The sequence below is a fragment of the Pleuronectes platessa genome, chromosome 21 (genome assembly GCF_947347685.1).
Source record: "Pleuronectes platessa chromosome 21, fPlePla1.1, whole genome shotgun sequence".
Classification (NCBI taxonomy): Eukaryota; Metazoa; Chordata; class Actinopteri; order Pleuronectiformes; family Pleuronectidae; genus Pleuronectes; species Pleuronectes platessa.
The window spans coordinates 16621385-16645161 of NC_070646.1; the positions used below are offsets into that span (position 1 = coordinate 16621385).

The following is a 23777-nucleotide window of genomic DNA, read 5'->3' on the forward strand; positions in this document are numbered from 1 at the left end:
TTTTAACATTGTGACAACAAAGGCAAGTGCATTTACACTTCTGCTGCCGTTTCTGTTGAGACCGTAAATTCCTCCACAAGCTACCGCTGCCACGATTTTGGTTTGCCTTTACCGAAGAGAACCACAATTTCATTTTGCCCTTACAGAAGACACACAAAATTTGAGTTTGCGTTTTCTGATCACGACCTTGTCTACACTGCTGTTGGGTTACCATGGCAACGGAGAAGGCAGGGGAAAAAGGAGCCAAAACAGAGGCGTTACCTGTCGAGGACCGGAGGATGGTCTTCATCGCCGACTTGGTGCTGAAATTCCTCAAAGTCAAAAAAGACAAGTGGCAGAAATGTGTCTCCAGCGAGGAGAACCACCAGGTGCTGCAGGACTTCCTGGACAGAGCCGAGCAACGGAGCCTGTTGGTGTCTTTAACCGCCGGTGGGATGCTCCAGGCCGCCAAATGTCTCTCCTCCTCGTCACCAGGAACCAAGGCTGTGTACTTCATGAAGCGGGAAAAGACAGCGCTCACTGTGGAGACCATGAGCGAGAAGTTGACCTGGGGACACATGCCCTCTAGGCCGCTAGATCTCTTATCTGCCATAGATAAGGTGAGCAATGTGTTCTCTGGGCGGTTGGGTACTGGCTTCATGAACTGACAGTGAAGTTTGTACATCACTCCAAATCAGTTATCCAAGTACATTTGATCAAGTGACAGGTATAAGTACTACAGTCAGTAAAGACTTTAGTATGTCAACCCCTGCTTACTGATACAAAGAGAAGGATGGGGACTCCATTTCTTGCATTAGTTTCTGGAAAGTAACTATGGGATACGCAAGGGGCATATCCCATATTGAGGCATGTCATTGATGCTACTCAGAGAACAGGGGTTATGCCAGTAACCTTAAGATTCGTGTTAGAAAAATAGTTTGAAATACATCATTCTTTGTATTCAACACTTAGAATGTGTATCATAAATTATATTTAATTTGTTGTACTTATTTCAGATTTGATAAGATACTGAATTCTGGACGCTTGCTGAAATGGACTATATTTCACATTGAGCTTTCACTTCATGCATTAACTTTGCAGATACATTTTATTTTATTCATCTTTTAATTAGTTATATTTGTGCATTATGTATTTAATTTTTTAGATTTAAGCTTGATTAGGCTAATATTAACTCAATAAAATAATTAAAGAATCTTAATATATTATGTATTGTCTTGATCCAGTCACTGTGGATTGTGGGTATTAGGTGGACTACAGTTCTAAATAACAAAGCTCATGCCATGAAAACATTTACTTAAATAATGAAGATTACAATTTTTTTTATTAAAACAAGATAGGGGACTTCAAGAAAGCAGGTATCTTAGTCTAACACTCATTAATTAAGCACACACCTACTCCCACAGACTTTGTAAAGGTTCTGGATGTTTCCTCCACCACTTGATACATTGAAAGTTTACTCCAAAGCTAATATTTGTCTGCATTAAAAACTCTTATTTCCTTACATATTCACAGCTGCTGGACATGCTGGTGTCAAACAGTAGCAACCACACTGAATGGCCACCGGGAGTGTGTGATGATGTCGCGCGCAACGTCCACTTCCTCAAGAAAAGTTTGTTTGTAGTGTCAGGCCAAGTCCAAGGCCATACTCTGCTGCCCCTTCCCATGGACTTCGAGAGAGTGGAGCAAGCCGCCCTGGAGATTGGCAAAAGGTAAACAAACAGCTGGGACATAAAGGTTTGTGTCAATGCATTAATTATCCTACTTGCACATTCTAATGGTTTATGAACCCACACAGGGGGGGAATGGTGGAAAGGTGCATCATCCACTCCTTGGAGTCAGCAGTGATCGAGTGGAGCCGTCAGATCTCTGCTGTCCTGAAGATAGACTCCTCTGGGGATCTGCTGGAAGGCAAAAACCCCACACCTGACACAGAGCTGCTCTTCTGGAAGAACAGGTCAGCACCTCAGTTATTACAGACACAAAGTATCCACTGGCAGCTCCTCAGCTCCACTTGTTCCAGGGATGAGATTGTGTGTATATAACACAATGTCCCTGTAGGAGCTCAAAGTTGGTTTGTTTTTTCAATTTTTTTGCTGATGCTACTAATTGTTTGATTTTCAGAGCACACTTGCGCTGTCAAGGGACAAAAGCAATTTGGTGCACTCTTCTTTTTTATACTAACGTGGCAGAATTACATCTTGAAAAACATGTTTGTTCTGTTAAGGCTGCTGCACTTCAGAGGATTTTAGGGACTGATCTTAGACCTAATTTTCCCCTTCCAACAATCATGGGGGCGTTCCCGACTGGAGGTCACTCTGTGCTAATTATCTGCCCAACTAACCCTGAAGTGTGGGGGTTTACAAAATATTTGTATTGTTACCGATTGAGTCGGAAACTTATCACATAAATATCAAACATAGCACGACAGAAACCCACAATAGCGAGAGAGAGCAAAAGAGAAAGTGCATTGACCGGGAAGTGTCACCAACCAGATGTTAGGTACTTGTACAGTTGTGACCAAAAACATGCAAAATATATATGCCTCCTCCATAGTTGTAGACAAACAGAGCACACAACATTGGTCCTCCTCCATGTTTGTTTGTCTCTCACGTTTAATCACGTAAATATTCCACACCCTAGCTCAGACAGTGAAGGTAATGCACCTAAAAGTTGTTTGCCAAACGACAAAAAAAAAAACTGAGAGACGAAGAAGAAAATATCGCAAATTTCTGTTAGATTTCAAATCTCTGGGATTGCCAATGTGAAATCGTTTGATACAAACTGCAAGTGTGTGGTCTGACCTTCTCGCCACATCCCCCAATGTGTGTGTTCTGAAGATTATGACATTAAAATCGTTTAAATCTGTCATTATGTCTCTCATCTCCTTCACATTTATAAAATGGTCAAGAGTTACAAAACCTCCTGTGTGCAGCAACCCTCATCTGTTTTTTTACATTCAAACTTTACCTGGTGATAAAATAAAAGTTTGCTATTAAGAGGACATTTACATGCAAATCCTCCTGGAGCACACTGATCCTTCAAATTACCAAATTTTTATCAGAGCAGAACATATACACAAGTTTTAAAGAGATTTAAGAAGAAGTGGTGCAACAATCCAGTGTTTTTCAAAAAATGTGACAGGAACCTTTTTGTCCTCCATCTTTCTTTTTCCCACTTGAAGATATGCAGATTTGGATGGTATCCATTCCCAGTTGGCAGCCTCTAAAGTGAATAAGATGGGGAAGCTGTTGGAGGCTGCGAAGAGCAGCTATTTCCCTGCTTTTACAAACATGCAACTGAACGTTTCTGCAGGTAATGAATCTGTACATCTTACCTGAGATAAACATGTAATTAGTCTTGGGTCTCTGAGGTGTGGCGTTTATCTGGTTGAGGCATGATTTGAGATGATTTATCTTCTTTTTAACACGTTGTGGTTGAACTGACTTTGATCACATTTTCACTTGCCAGCCTTGGAAGAAGCGAAGGACATCAGCATCTACTTGATGCCACTTAAGGGCCTGTTTGAGGACATGGAGAGCATGGAGTTTCCTGAAGTCAGACGTCAGATTGGCCCTTTGATGCACACAGTATGCCTGGTGTGGGCCAACTCCAGACACTACAACACACCACAACGCCTCATCCTTCTGTTGCAGGAGACCTGCAACCTCCTCATACAGCAGGTCAGCAGCAGTTATACTTTTCTTTGTTTTATTTTTGTTGTAAAGATTTGAGCTGGTACTATAACGCTATTTGGCAGTAATAGTAATTAGGGAGTAAAAGATTACCAGCATCGATTTATCAGCCAATGAATATGAAGCTTGATATTTTATAATAATAATAATAAATGCAGATTTTCCTCCATTGTTTATTCTGTACAATGATAAAGATAAACGCCAGCAGTGATATGTCTTAGAAAGGCCAACCAATATAATAGTCAGGCTCAAATAACAATCTTTGTTGCTAATAGTTATCACCGTCGTCTTTCTGACCTGTAATCGTAAGAGGTCACCTTTCAGTACAAAGTAGGTGAGTGCTGTTTTTTTCCTGTTTGGTTGGATTTCCTGTGGGTTAGAAAAGCTTTTTTCTGTCCAGCTCAGTTCCTCTGTGTTCAGTTTATTGGACAGAAAAGTAATTTGCTGCTGAAAATGCACAGTGCATCAGAAACGTTTTCCCAGGAAAGTCTAACAAGCCAGCAGTGTTAGATTAACCCTCTAGCGTGGTATTTGACAAAAGTTTTCACCAGCCCGTCCAAAGTTCCTCTCTCTCTCTTTTTGAACTGTGTATCCTGGGACAGTGATGTGTCACAGCGGTTTACATAGTGCAGTCTCAATTTACTTCAGTCCTTCTTGGAAAACATACCCTACCCATGATGTCCGTGTGTCAGCTGGTGTGACATAGGCTATCAATGTTATCTACCTACTTAAACCCTTGTGATGAATTCCATATGAATACAAATTGAATAAACATGCATCCAGCACTCTGAAGGAGGCAATGGGGGCGGGACATAAACCAAGTAGGATTAACACAACGTTTTCGAACTTCACTCTGCACCATAGACTTCACAAACCACGTACAGCACGCAAACAATAAAAACGTGAAAGTATATTGTTGGTGTGCTTGAGGAGTAGAAGTAATAAGAATTAGGCTCTGCAGCATAACCGGAGGCCACGCCAACATCCAAGTCCACACAGATATGTTTAGAACGTGAACTGCACTAGTGTAAAAATAATATTAACAATAAAATAAAGGGTTATTTTTCCTGTCTTGCCAGGAGCTGGATAAACTTAGATGCTGTTTTAGTTACCAGGTGTTAGGGCTTTAACATAGTTTTTATATATTGCAGAGGGTAACAATGTTTTTTAAAGTTTCTTAAACGAGCCTTTCAGAGAAAATCACAACAATCCACACTAATTCCATCCATCACTTGTACCCTAAAATATCTTTGCTAAGCTAGCGTTTGTGCAATGAATATGATATAAGAGCTTACATTGTATAAGTCCTTGTTTGGCACATAATGAGGAGGTAACTTTGGGCATAATAGAATCCATTCCATCGCGTATAATTGAGATGGGGCTCTTTGAGTTGGAATCCAAACTTACTGTAGCTGCTACTCCTCTCCAACACCAGGCCCAGATGTTTCTAGTTCCAGATGAGATTCTGAAAGGAGAGGTTTCTGAGAGTCTCCTGAAGGTGCAGACGTGCCTGGAGATCCTGCAGCTCTTCAGGACCACTTACGAGGACCGCAGGGTCAATCTGGCCGAGTACCAGAGGGCCGGGAACCTGGTTAAGCCTTGGGACTTTTCACCGGTTTTGGTCTTCTCAAGATTTGACTGCTTTATCAACAGAATCCTCGTCATTAAGGTGAGTATTTAATCAAAGGTCAGCACTTTTGGCATGATAATTGAGATGCAGTCACTTCAGTGATACTGTAGTTGAGCTCAATCGCCCTCAATTTCCTCCCACTGTCTCCCTATAGGACATCCTGTTAACAGCTTTAGACATGTTAAAGTTGGAGAAATTGGTGATTGGAGCTGTCAGAGGCAGCGCACTCAGCCGGCAGGTCAAGCTGCTCAACCAAGAGTTTGTAGATACTTTCAAATTCATCACAGAGAAGCCCTATGACTGCTTGGACCTGAACAATACGGTAGGGAGTGTCAGGATCAGTGGGTGCACAGGGGTTTAGCTATTAAAGTGAGATGCAAGGGTTTATGAAATACTAGACACAGGCTACTCACTCTGTAATTTTTACCCCTGAATACTTCTCAGTTTATGCTTCTTTTATTCAAGTAGGCAAACACCAGTACAACCTGGTCAGTCCTGTGTTTGTGGATCAAATTGGTTTTCTACCAAAATAGTGTTTTTTATCCAATACTCTTTAGTTGAGGAACCAAGATGTTTCTGAGCAATGGCAAGAAAAGTAATTTATTTTTCGTGTAAGACCCAGTCAGTGTTCCACTCTGGATGGCTTTGAGTCAGTGAGATGTGAAAAGGAATATGCCGGCCTGTCACAGTCTAAGCTGTGTGCTCTTTTGGCTGCTGCTGTATCTGTGCTTTTTGTTCCCTGCAGGAGTTTGAAGAAGATGTGAAGAAGTTCGATCTGAGGGTGGATGACATAGAGCGACGACTAGGAACCATCTTCTGTCTGGCTTTCGATGATGCCTCCGGACTGGAGCCCACCATCAAGGTCTTGGAACTGAATCTGTCTCTTTCTCACAAATGCACAAACACATTTACGAACGAGTACTAAAGCCCTTTTGCTAATCTGTTGTCTGCAGGTGGTGGATATGTTTGGTAGCTTGCTGGAACGCCCCCTAGTGGCAGCCGATGCTGTGAGCCGATACCCTCTCCTTGTCACTGTGTTTGAGAAGGAGCTGAACTGCTGTAAACTTGTCTATGACAAACACATCCAGCTTGCAGAGGAGCTTGGTGAGATTCAGAACAATTTCCTGTATTTTTACAGTGAGCAAAGCTTCAACCAAATTATGGCCCCCATAATAGAGAGTGATCGGGAGGTTAAACCATGTAGCTCGGGTTAGGCAAATATGGAAATTAAAAACTTTATAATTTGTGATGACAGGGGTTATCTGTTCAATCTGGGGTATCTATCTCTTCAAGGGTTGGTTGAACATGTTTGTCACTCCGAGATTTCAGCCTCCAACTCAAAACAAAAAAGGTGAAGATTAGACATTAACCTTTAAACTGACGGGTGTGGAAGGTAAGACAAAATAAGAATAGAGGAGATACGATAAGAGAATACATCTATAATAAAAGTAAATAACTTTATAGAGAATAACAATAATACACACTTTTCACTACAGACAGAATATAAGTACAAACGTACTTGAATGCACAGATTGATTGTACAAACCTGTAAACTGTATTTGTGAATTATGTATAAAAAGATATTGAAATGAACACACGTATGCATAAATATACTGATATTATATAGCTAAGTGTGGTACATGATATTTAAATATATATATATATATATATATATAAAAATAAATTTAATTTTGCTACAGTATGCTATATATATCAGTATCCCCCTTAAAAGAGACCACATATTAGTCTATAGCTGTGATGAGGAAAAATGATGATCGCTTAGTGCCTAAACCTGATACAACTGCTTAGTAAATTACCACTAACAGAGAGAAGTGAATATGCAAATGAGGAAAGCAAACTAATTCAAGACAAAGCCAAAAGCAAGTGACTTGACAGAGAGGTTTGTAGCTGTTAAAATTTCAATTCATAAAATGTCATATATTTTCAGCAACAAACTAAATTGCTTTTCACTTGCATTGTATTGGGGTGCCAGCACAAATGTTGGAAACATTCACCATATCTGAGATCTTAGGGAAATAAAATGAAAACAATCTTGGTGGCTAGATGGCACTATAGATAAATATAGTTTTATAAAGCAGAGCCAGTGCAGGTCCAGCTATAGAGGACCTTTGCATGTTGTTCCCCCCATCTCTCTTTCTCACACTCTCCTCTCATTTCCAATTGTCTCTCACTTACCCAATTAAGGCCCAAACCGCCCCCAAACCTGGTAAAACATGGGATCTAAGAGTGAGATGTATCAAGCTGCTTTCAAACATGCACAAAACTCTGTGTGAACACAAATGAGCTATTCTGGAGTTTCTGCGGACTTTCTCTTTCCCTCATTTTCGGGAGATCCTCCGCAGAACATGAAAATGGCTTAAGGAGCCTCATGGACAGTTTGCAAGGACTCACAGGTTAATGCAGGGATTAAACTTGGAAATGTCTCAATTTGAAACAGTTATTGAGAAAGAGAGAGAGATCCATCAAGAGAGATTTAAGATCATATCATCACCATATCGAAGGTTTATTGGGTTCATTCTTCTCGGGGGCAACCTTATTTTGTGCATTGTGTGTACTCTGACAACATTGTGTGGTTCTTATCTCAGTCACCATTAACGTTTATAACACCCTTGACTTCCTCAGGTTCGCCTGTCGTGAGTAAGAATATGCCTCCAGTAGCTGGTGGGCTGAGATGGGCTCAGAGTCTACAGAAGCGCATCCAGACCCAGTTCTCCAAATTCAGACAACTCTCCTGCCCGTGAGTTTCCTCCCATCGCCAACAACACAGATTAAAAACGGAATTGGTTTGTGGTTGTTCATTTCCAGCGGTAAAACTGTGAATTTGATGCTTTAGCTGCTCCTCTTCATAACATTTTGCAACAGTGTTTTTTTGAGGCATCATAAAAATGATGATGTGGAAAACTGGCCCCTGAAGGTATTGGCTACAATTGTTGCATGGGTTGTCAGATTTCATCTTCTCTGCAGGTGTCTGGAGTCTGAGGAAGGAGCCAAGGTCATCGACAAGTATGAGGAGATGATGCAACTGTTGGACAAGTAAGTGTGGATGTTATTTTCCTGTAATACAACACTTGTCATCAGGCTTGGATGTATGTATCACTGAACACAAGATCAGAAAGGGAGGTTAAACAGAATAGACAGTGACAGAATGAGTTGCATCTTTCAGGACTGTAATAACCTTGAAAGCACATCACATTAATCAGATATTAGCTCCCTCTGTGGCTAGGACTTCACAGAGACTCAGTTTTGAACCTGCATGTTTGTGATTTTGATAGTTGAGCCTGTAACATTTATGAAAGCAGCCCCTGTGGAATAGCATGTAGACACGCAGCTTCGAGCATGATTTATGTTCTCATTACTGTGGCGCTGCTCCACAGATTATTTCACAGGACTCCCATAATCCCATATGTTCCTTCACTACTCACTGATGCCAAGTGAGGAATTGCCTTTTAGACCATATCCAACATCAAAAACTGAAAGATAAAGCATCCCATAGGTCAGAAAATTCTGTTTGTATGGAATCAAACAGAATTATGTTAGAGGCAAAGAGAGAGAGAGAGAGGGCATGTTTGTTTTTCCACTTGTGTAGTAATGTCTTCACAGCATGGCGGTATAAAGCACTCTACACATGGCAGCTGGTTAAAGCTATATAGTCAGTAACATGAATCAATGAGACATTGATTTGATGAAGAATGAGAGGAGGAGAGAGAGGAGGAAAGAGAAGCTCCATTTGTCCATGTGTTGCCTGACAATCTAGGCCTATAGCAGTAGAACTAGAAGCTGGTCCAAGGCAGACCTAACAAAGCCCTAAATACATAAGAATATTATATTCTTATATATAGGATCTTAACATCAATACCAATACTTACTGGGAGCCAGTGTAAAGAGGCTAAAACAAAAGTGATGGGGTTTCGCCTCGGGTGAAAAGCTGACAGCTGAATTCTCTAAACGTACAACCTGCAGTAAATATAGATTCTGGCTGTTGAGGGGAGTCAAAGCGTAAAGAAATATAATCAAAATAAAAAGGTCTGTGTATTTCAGGATATTTCTAGGATAGCACAAAACATGATTGACAAATGAGGGAGGACACCTTATGGAATAAAAAAAAAAAAAGAAGTTAACTAATCACATAAAGAAATCAATGCTGTAACTTAAAGGACTAATCAGTTATGTGTGGAATGCCAGGATGAGTAAGAGACAGAATGGACTGAGCATTCAAACCTTTCACAGAATCTCCATAGAATCCCATCTGCTGCATGGCCTCCAGTCTGCTTGGCTGAGATGCAGGTCAAACAAAGAGAGAGAGAAAACACAGCAAACAGATCAGGCAGATAATATGTGTAAATGAGCCGGTATAGAAATATATACTGTTTCCAAATGGAGCCCTGTTGAACGCCTCTTGTTGGTTATTCCTGAACTCAGAATTTTCTGAAAGGTCTGACTTCACAAGTTGTGACCTGTTTGCTGACATCTTCAGAGTGTTTCTCTCTCTCGTTTTCTCTGTGACCTTGGTAGGTGAGAGTCATGGATGAAGGAGTTCAGGTATTTAAGAAATCAGCATCATAACCCAACAATCTCAGTTCAATTTAAATTTCCAAGGGGCGTTATCAACAGTTGCAGAAAAACTGTCTTGACCTGCAACCGATCAAAGCAATGAAATCCAGGACATGGAGAATCAACAAATGCAGTTGGGGACATTTTTTGCTCTTCTTTTAGAAAATAAATATACTGTCCATTACATTCAGTAGACCTCTCCACATCAGCACTAATGAAGATGCTTGGAATCAAAATTATGTCTTTCACATGATACTGAATATTTTTGATCAAATGATTTGTCCCCTATTTGAAGAAAGTTATTATCACTTTCATTTAAAATATCAGCAGCCAGTATATTGTGTTAGAGCTAAGATGAGGATGAATGTTAAGTTAGAGCTATTTCAGTCCAAGCTCAGAAAAGAGATATGTGAGTCCTTACAAGTATGGTAATGTAAAAGTGTGTGCATGTGTGAAAAGGTCTTTTGTGAATGATGCACATTATTACACACACACACAACCAGACAGATACCCACTCTTACTGCTCAACACACTTAATATGACTCCTTTACTCGATGCCCCCCCCCACAGTATTCGAATGATGAACAACAGCAGTTCTTTGCCCTCAATTTACTCCCATCAGAAATTAGAGCTCTTGTTATGTTGTAATAATCATTGCCTCAGTCGAGAGTGAGTGCCACCATTATTATACATTTTCCAGTCAGGAACAGAATGGGCATCCTCACTCATTACCCCCACAGACAAAATGCAGTGTGATTTATGGCCATGACCGAGGCATTTGATTGCCTCTGCGTCTGCGGTGCCACCATCAGGAAATGAAGCTCACAGCAGAAATCCAATAAGGAGCACACAGTGCACACTTAAGTTCTCGTCATAATCTCGACTATTTACAGATTGATACAGCTGTACAGAGCCCTGAAATGCTGTCTGTTCCCGGCCTCTTGCAGATGAATCAACGTTTATCCTCATCTTAACCCTGCACACCTCCATGTAACCTTCCTGAACTGCTGCCTTTCCCTCTGTCCTTGAACAAGCAAATAACGCGTCTGATTCTGTTTACAACCTCAGATGATTTGGGGGAAATGTCTCAATCACATGCCTCTTATTTGCTTTGGTTGATTTCTATGTTGTTTTCATACCTGTGCCCTTATGAAAGAAAGGTTCCTTTAATGGAAACTAGTGCAGGTTTTGCCTGCCTGTTTGGAATGGGCTGTTTGTTTGGCCTGTGGTCATGTTGCTTTATCACATTTGGTCGGAAGTCGAAGAAAGAGAAAGCCTGTCTTGCGGCTGTCCTCTCGGAGTTTGTTTACATTAGCCAGCTAGCTATTGTTAGCAAAACCATTTCATAATACGGCATTAAATGGCATTTCAGGCATACTTATACTGTAGTAAAATGACCACAGACAGTAATTGGACAACACTATGTGTACGACAAATTTAAGTGCTTATAAACATTAAAAACTACAGCTTTTACTAACTGTTGATACACGGAGCCGCCATCTTGGATTTCAAAGTCAGGGGTGGTGAGGTTCCTCCGAAATTGGGACTTGAGATGGTGTTCCAGGTGCAGCTTCCGAGTTCCGAGCTATAATGGACCGCGGCATAAAGATTAAACCTTTGAGCTGCTCACACTGCCGCTGCATAAAGAGCTGTTCACCTGTTTATTTAAAACCTCACTAAAGCTCATCTTTCCACACAGAGCCCTGAGAGTCACTGTCAGACGGACAGAGATTCCTGCACTTATCAGAAAGCTTCAAAACAATGGGTATATTTCTGTGTGATAATAACTTCTGTTTGACTGAGATAAAGTGTTGTTTTCTGTGTGTTTTCCATTCCAGATACTCCACCAGTCTGTATGAGACATGGACAGAGACCGTGAGCGAGAGCTCCCAGTTCAACCTGAACCTGCCGTTAATCAGCAGAGACCCGGCCACTAAGCTGATCTCAGTCAACTTCAGCCCGCAGGTTTTTACATTAATTCACTTTGCTCTAAAAACTGATCTGAGGGAGGCTGCTAGAGGTGCCACTGTTTTTAAACCTTTTACTCTGAGAAACTGTGCACACGCTCTGAGTGATATATTAGTTTGGTTTTGTCATATATATCAAACTAATCTCTTTCATTAAACATCTTCCACTAAGTGTCAGTAACCTGCCCACAGCTCCATAACTCCTTAAATAAAGTTGTGTTTCCCCTGCACATTTATCACATTAAGAAGTTGAGTCTGTAATTTCATTTTCCATGCTGCCCTAAAGAGTTTCTAACTGACCTCTCATTAATCTGAGCTTTAGTGGGACGCTTTTTCCCACCAACAACAAAACTGTACAGTAAATAAGACGAGGATAACATGAGGATCCAGTACAACATGTATAGATCTTGTTATGTTTCTCACTGCCTCCGTCTTTCTCTTCTTCAGCTGGTGTCTCTGCTGCGGGAGGTGAAGTACTTGGAGGCCAGCAAGACTGTGGCCATCCCTGAAACTGCAATGCAGATCTACACCACCAGGGGGCAGCTGCTGCAATATGTTGCCAACCTGGAGCTCACCATTAGCGCATACAACAAGGTTGGTGTCGATCAGGCTGTAAGCCGTCAAGGAAATGTACACACGGATGAAAATAAAGTGTGATATCAGAGCATGAGGTGGATTCACAGTTGGCCGCAGGGGACACATGTCAACCTCTAGATAGCAGTCTGAGGCTTTTTAAACCATGCTAGCATCAGTGCTTTAGAGACGGGAACATCCATTAGTTCGTTGAAATATATAAGTCCTGCTGTTGATGTCACATCCTCTCATGTCATCCTCATCAATATGCTTGCACTATAGAGTAGTAGCTCCAGACATGAACATTAACACAGACTGGTGAGGAAAATAAGCTAAACTAAGCTAAGATAAGTTAAGCTTAAATAGGAATAAGATAAGATACACTGGGGACATTCAATAGTTAGTTTAATATCTCCAGTAAAGACAAAACTTGTAAAGTGTCAATGTTCCATTCCTCCAACAACCAGTTTACAATATCCTGTGGATCAGGAGGTATAGCGGGTCGTCCACTAATCTCTTGGCTCGTCCAGTCTGACCTGTGCCCTTGGGCAAGACATTGACCCACAATTGCTCCTGAGTAGCGTGTGTATGAGATGCATGTGGACAAAGTGCTAGATAGGGTAGTGCTGTGTAAATTGTTGAATGATAACTTTACTGTTGACTGGTTGCTAAGAGAAAAGTGCTATTTAAATACAGTCCATTCACCGTATCTCCTCCTGTTCCTGAATTAGGGAGTTTAATAATGACCAGAGGTGTTTTGGGACAAAATATTGATATCACTATAATGTGATGTTGCCCTTTAGATTTATAAAAGTGAAATTTCATCCTTTCAAAGTTCAACTTTTTAATGTCAGAAAATTTGTCATAATTTATTTATTCTTCAAGTTTGATTCCTGATTAATATTTATAATTTGTGAATTCAGCATACCCCTTCAACATTGACCATCCAAATTTAATTAGTTCATGTTTTAGTGGTGAACATTTGTTAAATTTGAAGATATTCCCTTGAGGTGTTCACTTGAATGGAACACATAGACATACAGACTGTAGACTGCTAAAACAAGAATTGTTTTTTCGGGGGAATAAGATCCACAATTAAGGATGCACATTGTGTGTATGAATTCACTTACTGACATTAGACATTAGAACATAAGTATACTGTTTTCACAATTGTGTTATGTTGTTGTAATGGGAAATGGGCAACTCAGCCACATGTGTCACAGCTGCCATAATTTTGGAAATACAGCATTTCATTGCTTCGGGTAGCAAACGATTTAAGTCAGATTAAGTCCCAGCAACCTGGTTGGATCCAGAAACAGTGACTTTAATGAGGACAACACCCGTCTTGCTGCTCTGGGCCCTTGTGTGGCCTTTCACTGGTGGTTCTATTAAAATGATATTACTGTGAACGCTTAATGGGAGCACGGAATCACATCACATCCCTCTTTTCCTTTTTTTTTATCTCCCACTGTTTGACTGCAGGTGATGCACTCTGTGCTCGAGGTGGAACATCCTCTGATAATGGGCCAACTCAGGGACATCGACGCTAAGCTCCAAAAGGCTGAGAAGAGTCTGAACTGGAACAGCAAAGGTCTGGACATTTACTCATACTATCAGACACATAACTCAGAAATTACCCATGTAATTGTTCGTGACTGTTAAATGGTCGGTTTAACCCGCGTTACAGAAAACATTTATTCCACACTTGTAGCTATGCTGATAGTTATGGCTTGACAGTTTTTGCCTGCACCACAGGACAGTTGAGGTAAGTACATTTCATGAGGGGTGCTCACAGCTTTAACAAATTACATTTGAATTACTCAGCAGCAGAAACACTGTATCACCGTATAATCCAAAATATACGTCCCCATGCATTTTTAAGCTAAACTTTAAAAAAATCTTTATTGCATCAAATCGTCTGTGGATCAGTGAGGTTGTTCTGAGAGAGTGAGGTAACAGGATACATGGTGTTGGTTTAGATTGGTAGCCCAAAGTTGGATTTCAACCACAGATAGCCCCTCTGCAACACCAGATGGATGTGTATCAGGGTCTTGTAGTAACAAAAGACTGTAGGGCAAGAGATATATTTTTTAAAGTCTCATGCAATGACCTTTCGTAACTGTAGTTAGGTCAACATTCTGGGTTGTATGCTTATTCACTTTGAAATCATTATTTTATCCCTTGCCGATTTTGTGAATTGGCCCACTGACAAAGAAATGAATTGTCTATAATTGTAATGGTAGGTTTATTGTAACAGTTAGAGACAGAATATAAAAAGGTATCCAGACAATCACATCATATTAACGTTATAAATTGATTTGCACTTGATTGTGTGAAATAAGTATTTGATCCCCTAGTAAAACTTGACTTAGTACTTGGTGGAGAACCCGTTGTTGGCAGGGCCAGGTTAGCGCACATCTCAGGAGGGATTTTGGTCCACTCCTCTTTGCAGATACTCTCCAAATCCTTGAGGTTTCAAAGCTGTCGCTTGGCAACTCAAAGCTTCAGCTCCCTCCACTTATTTCTATGGGATCAAGGTCCAAAGACTTGCTAGGCCCCTCCATGACCTTAATGTGCTTCTTCTTGAGCCACTCCTTTTTGCCTTTGCTGTATCTTTTGAGTCATTGTCTTTCTGGAAGACCCATCCGAGACCCATTTTCAGTGTCCTGGCTGAGGGGAGAAGGTTGTCGCCCAAGATTTCACGGTTCATGGCCCCGTCCATCCTCCTCTCGATGTGGTGAAGTCGTCCTGTCCCCTTAGCAGAGAAACACCCCCCAAGGCATAATGTTTCTACCTCAATGCTTGATGGTCGGGATGGTGCTATTGTCGTTAGAGTCATCATTGCTCTTTCTCCAAACACCGCGAGTCGAGTTGATGCCAAAGAGCTTGTTTTTGATTAAATTATTTTATTTTTATTAGTAGCCTATATAATGACAAGCATCTATACACATTGTTCAAGGAGGTATTTATTTGAATGATCAAAACGTCCCTCCTTCCTCCAACTCCCTGGTTTCCCTCCACCCTTGTCATTTCGAGGGAAGAGCGGGATGTTGAGAGATGTGACATGAACAGCGAGGCTTTGCATTTTAAAACATGTAAAATAAGGAAAGGAGAGGTGTTCAATCATTGATATGCTCTGATTGACACTGCGCCGGCAGGCATGTTGTTAGTTTCTTCAGCCCCTGGGATTCCCAGAAGAAGAACTCAGCAGAAATAAGAAGAGAGTTTACGGTAAAAGCGAAAGCATGCAGCTGTCTGTGGGGACAAAGTCACAGTCCCTCTGCAGAGTGTTCAGTAGCTGCACACACTTATCTCCTTCATGCTGCAAAGTGGGTGTGTATTTTGTGGATAGGCTGAACTTAAATGAGACGGTCTGGTATATGGAGGATTTCCTGTATGTGTCACTAGCTTGCCTCACTCTTACCGGTGCATCGTTACCTAATCGCATTGCATAGCTAGCTTGTTAGCTTCAACACCGGCACTCAATGAATCTTGAGATAGGTTGTGCTGAGAAGTATCCACCCACATTTCTTCGTCTCATTTGAAGGAGCCTTAGAATGGGACCCATTACTCACTCCGCATTGGGGCCACTGTTCTTCAAGTGCAGCATCTGAGGGATGCAGCCACTAAATTTTGAAATAACTGGAGTCTTCATTCCGTGTTGGGCCTGATAACATCATGTTCACATGCATATTATCGATGTATCCATGTGTCAGACGTTGTTGTAGTTTGAGGCAACCTGGACGGTAACCTAGCTCAACCATTTCGATAGGTGCAGAGAAGAAAGACATGTTTGTGATAATTACATTTCCAGTCTGTTTTAAAAAGTCAGTCAAGCAGATGTCCATTGGTGTGTTTGTTGAATACACCCACTTGTCACACTCGATGCTGAGTGTGCTGGCAGACTGTATTTTGGTTGAACGCTTTAATATTTATGCATCGACTAAAGCGAGTCTGTTTAAATGCTGTGAAAGCTGCTGAAGCACACTCACACTGACCTCTCTTTATGGCGAGGGAGGGGAAACCTTTTTCTCTCAAGGGCCATTTCAATTTTTATAACGTCCTTTGCGGGCCATACTAATTAACTGAACACATGATATTATATAATGTGGTTGTTCTATCTCTGAAACATCTACTCTAGGATTCCTCCTCTGCTCCAGGGTTTTTTCTTCTTCTCTCAGGTTTTGTTTTGTCCTAATTCTCCACCCGAAAGAATGTTGGGTGCACGGTTATTGATATAAAATCTCTTTACTTACTTACTTTAGTCACGATATCATACTAACCCTAATGCCAGCTGGAAGTGTTTCTCTTTGTTGAGGCGTCTGATGTCAGATGGTAGTGATACAACATTAAAATGGCTTTTTTCAAAGCTTGTTTCGAAAGTTTCTTTCTAATTTATACCTTCTATTTGGTGATGAGGTGATATCTGATCTTTTGAATTTTGACATTAATGGTAGAACTGGTTACTCAGTCTCAGTGTCTCTCTACGTGTCACAGAAGGAATTTTCTTTTTTCATGACTCTGAGTGAACTGACACAAAGCAGGCACACCGACGTAATATCAAACAAGAAATAATTCCATCTCCATTTCTCTTTGAAAGCACATCGTTCCTCTCCATCATCATCTGTTTTTCTTGACAGTTGCTTTGATGCTTGTCTGCGATGACACATACAGTAATAGCTATGTTTGTGCCAGCCAGAAGGAACCTCCCTGCTGTCAAAAGTTTATTTAACATTCCTGTTGCCTGTTTTCTATTTACGAATTGTCTAATGGGCTATATCAAATTCCAGAGGTTCCCCACCCCTGCTGTTTGGATGTTATTCAAAGTAGTACTACAGAAAAAGACACAATTTGTTATAGGAAACCAAAAGCGATGAAATGAGAGACCTCGGTTGTCAAACGTATCTTAATTATACAGGTTAAGTTGTAGTCTGAAAGACGAAACAAGATACAAGATGAACAAATTCTTAGGTGATCCCGATTATTCCCGTTACATTACATTAATTTAGCTGACACTTTTATCCATAGAGACTTACAATAAATGCATTAAACCATGAGGGTAAAAACCCAGAACAACAAGAATCAAGTTGGTAAAATTGCTTCAAAAATGCTACTGCAAGTGCTACATATAAGTGCGATCTGAGAGAACTAAACATTTAATTTAATTTAATTTTGTTCTTCCGTTGTCCTGATGTCAAATGGGAGCTCGTTCTACCATCAAGAGCCCTGACAGCAAACAGTCTTGATTTTGTTGAGTGTGTGCTGCTCCCTCACAGTGAGGGAGCAGCACACACTCTCATTCACTCTCATTCTCACTACTCCGTCATATTTCCCTCTCTAGGTATTTCGCAGTATATCCAGAAAGTGCAATCCTCCGTCTGTGACCTGGAGAGCCGTCTCCAGAGAACCAAAGACAATGTTAATCAGATCCAAAGCTGCATGAGGTCCTGGGCCACCCCTATGTTCAACAGGAAGGAGGACAAGAAAGATGCACTGCTCAATCTGGAGGACAGGGCTGAGAGGGTGGAAAGCTTTTACAGTCTGATCCGGTCCTCAGGAGAAAAGATGCACATCCTGATGAAGGTAGATAAAATATGTTATTCTGTGTTTGTGTGAAATACCAAATAGGCTGTGAGTTTGCTCTAATTCCGTCATTCTATGCTGTTAATATAAGTCTGTGATTTCAGATTTTTTTTTAAAAGTGTACATACATGGGAGAAATGGTAATGTTGTCTCATGTATGTCTCTTCGTCATGTCTTAGAGCAATCTGGAGCTGTTCAGAGCTGAGTCGTCTACGGAGGAGTGGAAGGCCTATGTGAAGTACATCGACGACATGGTCATTGACGGATTCTTCAACAGTATCAAAAACTGTTTCAAGTTTTTCCTGGATAACACAAGTAGGACATTAACAAGGAAGTAGAAAGAACAATCAAATCACAAAATGAAAAACTTCTACTCTAAATTTAGAGGGCATATGCAGGTTATTCAAAGTAGGTAGACCTGCAGAAATAAGGTGATTGACTCTTCTCATTGGCAGAAGGGTTTGTCTCACTGCTTTTATTTTGTGGTGCATCACGTTTGATAATCTCTAACCTATTGGTCATGCCAAACAAGCACATTCCCCCGGGACCTTGTTTCCATCACTGCCAATCGACGCCAATAGCCGATAAAAACCTCTTTCTACTGCAGAGTCCTTTGACCTGGGACTGAATGCCGATTGTATCTATTCTCATTGCAGACAAAAGCCAGATGTTAGGGGGTGTTAGTGTATTTTTTGTTCAGTGGCGCAGAGCAGCAAGCATGATGCAAATGTCTCTCTTAGAAAGATTTGCTACACACCTCCACTCTGGATGTTACACACACAGATGATCTGCTCGTGTGTGTGAAGTGAAAAATGTTTCCTCTGCAGGGAAGAGTTCTCCCTTACTACCTCCTACTCCTACCACCTTTTAAAGGGAATGGGACATGGTTCATTGTATGTCACATCCAAAACGCACTCATGATTAAATAACGGTAAATGCAACCCTATTGAACCATTAAATTAGCAAAAGTGGACATTCCTTAAATACACTTATGCAATGTGCTTGGATACAAAATAGAGCCCATAGTATCTGTAGTACTGTAGTGATCTTACTATTGTTATTTCAAAGCCTCAAATGCTGCCGACAACCATAAATGTAATATCAGATCATGCAGCACTACTCACTGGTTTGATTACACCATAAACTAAAAAAGTTGTCTTCCAGCCAGCGCTGATTTGGACCGCCTCTGAAAAAACATGTCCACAGGGCTTTTGAAGTCAATTGGGTGTCTGCCTGTATTGGCTGTGGACATGAAATACTTCTGTTTGCTGGCACAAGTTTTGTCAACGGGTTTAGATGAATTGGGACGTGGTTCACGATGTGGTGAATCCTTGCCAGCCTGTTACAGTATCCAGTTCCTCTCCTACTTGCTTCCACTTCATTATCCTCCTCTCCCTGTCCTTCTTCTTGTTTGGGTTCAGAAAAGCTTTTACGATCAGGAAGCTTTTTGCAGGTGACTCAATAGGGGAGTGCAACTGGAAATACCATGAGACAAAGCAGGATGCCAGGATGCTTACTTACTTGAGAAGAGTTTATTAGTTTTATTTTAACAGTTTCCACTTTTTTCCTTTGTTTCCAGACCAGCGAACTGGTGGGGCCCCTCTTTTTGAGACCCAGCTGAGCCTGAAGGTTCCTGACATGGTGTTCTCTCCCTCTCTGGAGTCTGGAGCTGGGGACGGTTTCTTTGAGTTGGTGGAGAGCCTCATCAATGATGTGTTCAGAATTTCCTCACTGGTGCCACGCCTCGCCCAGCACATTCCCTTCCCCCACTACCAGGTACTGTTGTTTGTGATTCAGCTCCAATATCCACAAAAAATCTGCATTTCCCTTAAGTTTTAATATCTTAAATGCATATCCCTTCTACTGTCTAAATGCTGCGGTTGGTGATTTGTTTTCTTCAGGCTGACATGGAGGGCATGGCCGACCTGGCTGACATGCGTAAACTCCTTATGAAACGTGTGCAGGGCGTCATGGTAACGTGCTGTGAGTATCGCAGCTCTCTGCACCACTACAGCTTCCTGTACGAGGATGATAGGAAGAAGTTAATGCGTCAGTTCCTCCAGTACGGACACTTTCTCACCACCGAAGAGATGGAGGTTGATGAAGATGATGAAGTCCCAGAGACCCCACCAGCACTGGATGACTTCAGGGACACAATAGACAAGTGGGTATTGGTGAAGCAGAGAGTGAGCACTTGTTTGTGCTTGCTCTTGAATTTCTGGTTATTCCTATGTTCATCTGAACTTTAAAGAATTGGAATAGGATTTTATTTTGGAGAAAAGATTGGAAAATAAGGTGAAATAAGCCTAAGGGTTAAGTCCCTATGTACCCGAATGAAAACTGTTTGTCATCATCCTGTAGGTATGAGAAGATCTACGAAGAGGTGCAGGGTCTGAAGGCAGTGCATGTGTTCAATGGGTGGATGAAGGTGGATGGCCGCATCATGAAGAGTGCCTTGCTCAACATCATCAAAAAGTGGAGCTTCATGTTCAAACAGCACCTAATTGACAATGTTACCAACAGGTGAGGCAATATTTCAGACACTTGGGGGTTTTACTTCAAGTAAGCATTTCTTGGCTTGGTGAAACCATTAGCTTATGACAGATAAGGATGTAAGGAAACTTCAAGTCAAAGCAATTTTGCACAAACCTTCTACTGCGAGTTGATCTTTATTACATTTTTCAGACTTGTTTACTCCATTCACCGGTAATGTGCCCAATGGGCATATAGTCAAGTTGTTACACAAACTGATCTGTAATGATTTTCGAGTGAAAATATGTTCTATGGAATAATCTCCCTAACTAGTCTATAAAGGCAACCTGCCAAAGTGCACCTGGTCCTAGATCTCCTCTGAATGTGGTTTGAGTGATCGCATTCAGGACGCACTCGGGTTCTTTCAGACCTGTACTTAGCACTGACCACTTGTAATCGGATCACTCAGGACAGGTGTTAATATTCAGTCTGAATGGGGTCTATGTCACCGCTCATTCCATAAATTGCTGTAGCGATGAACTGCAGAGGGTCAGGACCTCAAAAAGATAACTTTCTCTTCATGTCCATGGTCAATGCCTGTATTTGTCAAGCTCTCATTTTTAATGCAGGATTTCCTTTCAAAAATAGTCTTCTCCATTTTTGTACTGAGATGACCCCTGATGATATCATGTGGGGTGACGACTGATTTCAGTTGGGCTGCTCATGACAAGTAAAGCTCTTGTAAAATTGATGAACCTCTATAATGATCAGAGTCTTTCGTCCCCAGCCTGTCAGACCTGGAACAGTGTATCTGTGTGACCAAGGCTGGCCTGGGCCAACAAGTGAAGGAGGGTGACTACGATGGACTGGTGGACATCATGGGGCACCTGTTGGCTGTTAAGGAAAGACAAAAAACCACAGACGCCATGTTTGAGCCCCTGCAGGAAACCATCACTCTGCTGAAGGTGTATGAGCAGGAGCTGCCTGATGTGGTCTACAAACAGTTAGAGGTAAGTGCCGGTGTTCAGTCATTTCAGATCACGTTCACCATCTGTTTCTTTCCGCGTAGACAGAACCATTTTCTCTTACCTGTTCCTGTTCCACCCTCTTCCTCCTGGCCATTCATCATCTGTCACTCCTGCATCCCTTGTTTTTCTCTCTTCATCTTTATCTCCCTTTGTCTGCATCAAATCTATCTGTCCATCTGCAGGAGTTGCCAGACAAGTGGAACAATGTGAGGAAGCAGGCGGTGTTAGCTAAACAGAAGGTGGCGCCTCTGCAGGCCATAGAGGTCTCTATCCTGCGTAGCAAAGTTGCTTCATTTGATGTGGAGCAGCACACCTTCAGGGAGGACTTCCGCCAAAATGGACCTTTCAGGTGAGGACAACTGAAACCCACTTTGCACCATATTAAATAACAACAGAATACAAAGATACAAAATGTATATATATATATTTTTTATATATATTTCCCACTGGATATGTTTCTGGAAGGTTGCTATATTTGGGGTCAAAGTTCAGTTTGGTTGAACAGGCCAGTAAATCCTGTTAAAAATCAGCATTATTGCATTTAAACTTAAACTTTTTTTTCAACATAATGAAAAAAAAAGACATATAGTTGCCACAAGTAAATATTATATAACATAAAGAAACAAGTGAACAGTGAACATTTTGCAGAAATGTTTCTCAAAAATATTTCATCATTATAATACGTCTATAAAATATATTGTGATAGCATCACACTCAAGACCCTGGCTTTTATTAAAAGATGGTCTTTCACTGACAGTTAAGTTGAAGTAGTAACAGACTACTTTAATAAATATATGAAATATAATTACAAAATATGCTACAGTTGACGTGAGTGCATTAATACATCGTTAAAAGGGACCTATCATCTGCTACTAGTTTATTATTCTGCAATTCTGCAGCTTATAAATGATCAATAGGAGGTGAATGAAGAGATGTGATACTGTTTGAACCAGACTTTCTTCAGTCAGTCAGTGAAGGCTACTTAATTTACAGTACTGACTCTGTTCAGCGAGAACCTTTGAAAAGATAAGAATGTCACCTTGCCTCGCCTTCTCACAAGATAATAGCAAAGTGTTATCTTGAGGCTGGAGGTCACATCCGACAAGGCTAATTGAATCTTCACATAAAGATAATTAATTCATAGGTAGCGATGCTTTGTTATAATTGTCAGATTAGTTATGTGTGTAATTGGTCTCTTAATAACCTGGTGATTATTCCCCCATTAATGTCATTGTTAATTGTCACAGTGTGCAGTTAGGTCTGGTTATGCTGCAGCCAAGTCAGGCTCAACTGCAGCCGTTCATAAGCAACTTGATTTATACTGGGCTTGTGCAAATGTGACGGGTGCTTCTATGCATCTGACCAGGTTTGACAGCGAGAGCCCCTTTGAGATGTTGGAAGCCTTTGACCAGCAGATCCAGGAGCGGGAGGCTGTGATGGCGTCTCTGGTGAAGTCTGCCAACCTGTTTGAGGTCCACGTCTCAGAGTTCAAACAGCTCCGACAATGCAGGTAAAGCCCGACGCTGGCAGGCAAAGATACCAATCCTGTGCCAAATGTGGAGTCCTTTGCAGTGGGGATCTTATTTTACATTCACAGTCAGTGTTATTCAGTTGAATTCACTTTGTCCACTTCATCCCCAAGGCTTGAGGTGGGCATGCTGAAGAAGCTGTGGGACATGATCACCACGGTGGAGTTTAGCATCTCTGGGTGGACGACAACTCTGTGGAGAGAGATCCAGGTGGAGGACATGGAGCAGGAGTGCAAACGCTTTGCTAAAGAGACACGGGGCCTGGATAAAGAGGTGAGGGGGGAGATTGGGCAAGACCAGGATGGATAACATGCAGTAGTATAGAGGTTGAAAAGTGTGCTAGGCTGAGAAGAAGAGGACAAATAATCTAGAAAATCTTAGATGAATAATTTTATTGCAACTGCAATTGACCATTCAGTGAACCCCTCTCTGAACAGTTATTCTTCCATCATCCTAGATGCTGTCAGAGTTTAAGCTGCCTCTCCGTCTTACTCTTTATTTAATTTGGGGGAAGTTTGCACTCTTGTAACCCCAGACGTCAACCAAAATAGGATTTAAATTCTAAACACATTTTGTTCAAAGTATTTGTAAAGAGCTCATACCTCTGCCAACGCCCCAAATTCCCTTCGATTCAACACCAATTCCCTACTTATTCAAATTATCTCATCTGAACATTGGTGATAGTTACAGGTTTGTAGCCTGTTCGTTACCGTACAGCTGCTGAAAAAATC

The 23777-nt window shown here is 41.3% G+C and overlaps 1 protein-coding gene across 1 annotated transcript in view; it reads left to right on the forward strand.

Moving 5' to 3' along the window:
* Window positions 1–212: 212 nt before the first annotated feature.
* The window catches only part of LOC128427319 (dynein axonemal heavy chain 9-like), a 117959-nt gene continuing 94394 nt past the window's right edge, over window positions 213–23777 (forward strand). Inside the window, exons 1-23 of the mRNA XM_053414405.1 lie at window positions 213–599; window positions 1513–1709; window positions 1796–1954; window positions 3182–3312; window positions 3469–3680; window positions 5128–5361; window positions 5477–5644; window positions 6068–6184; window positions 6276–6426; window positions 7966–8080; window positions 8308–8376; window positions 11733–11859; window positions 12309–12455; window positions 13917–14025; window positions 17776–18017; window positions 18197–18332; window positions 19597–19793; window positions 19919–20181; window positions 20379–20540; window positions 21277–21499; window positions 21700–21866; window positions 22884–23027; window positions 23160–23319. Coding sequence (XP_053270380.1) covers window positions 213–599; window positions 1513–1709; window positions 1796–1954; window positions 3182–3312; window positions 3469–3680; window positions 5128–5361; window positions 5477–5644; window positions 6068–6184; window positions 6276–6426; window positions 7966–8080; window positions 8308–8376; window positions 11733–11859; window positions 12309–12455; window positions 13917–14025; window positions 17776–18017; window positions 18197–18332; window positions 19597–19793; window positions 19919–20181; window positions 20379–20540; window positions 21277–21499; window positions 21700–21866; window positions 22884–23027; window positions 23160–23319 — 4017 coding nt within the window. The remainder of the gene's footprint in view (window positions 600–1512; window positions 1710–1795; window positions 1955–3181; window positions 3313–3468; window positions 3681–5127; window positions 5362–5476; window positions 5645–6067; window positions 6185–6275; window positions 6427–7965; window positions 8081–8307; window positions 8377–11732; window positions 11860–12308; window positions 12456–13916; window positions 14026–17775; window positions 18018–18196; window positions 18333–19596; window positions 19794–19918; window positions 20182–20378; window positions 20541–21276; window positions 21500–21699; window positions 21867–22883; window positions 23028–23159; window positions 23320–23777) is intronic.